General features: G+C 58.0%; 1 protein-coding gene across 1 annotated transcript in view; it reads right to left on the reverse strand.

Annotated features, from left to right (window-relative positions):
• LOC104161258 (kallikrein-14-like) overlaps positions 1-295 on the reverse strand; it is a gene marked incomplete at both ends in the record, with an annotated part of 4843 nt that overhangs the window by 1212 nt on the left and 3336 nt on the right. Inside the window, one exon of the mRNA XM_009699618.1 lies at positions 121-290. Within this exon, the coding sequence (XP_009697920.1) occupies positions 121-290 (170 nt within the window). The remainder of the gene's footprint in view (positions 1-120; positions 291-295) is intronic.

Here is a 295-nt window from a genome sequence, read left to right on the forward strand (position 1 = left end):
TAGCACCGGTTGGAGGCATCGGCCTCCGGAAGGGCCAACATCTGGATGACCCACCTCTCACCCTCGGTCGTTGAGACCTCCTGGGAAAGAAACCATTGGCTCAAAGTGGATTCGGCTTACTTGATTGGTTTCTTGCAGTGGGCGGCGGTCAGGACCCATTGGGCGTCTATCAAGCTTCCGCCGCAGAGGATTTGACCTCTTTTGAGGAGGGCGACTTGGAAAGGGCGTTGTCCGATGGAGCAGGGCTTCCCACCGATGATCCGCGATTCGTCCTCCTCCGGCACTGCAAGACCAA

The sequence above is a fragment of the Cariama cristata genome, unplaced genomic scaffold, assembly GCF_000690535.1.
Source record: "Cariama cristata isolate BGI_N322 unplaced genomic scaffold, ASM69053v1 scaffold21154, whole genome shotgun sequence".
In the NCBI taxonomy this organism is placed as follows: domain Eukaryota; kingdom Metazoa; phylum Chordata; class Aves; order Cariamiformes; family Cariamidae; genus Cariama; species Cariama cristata.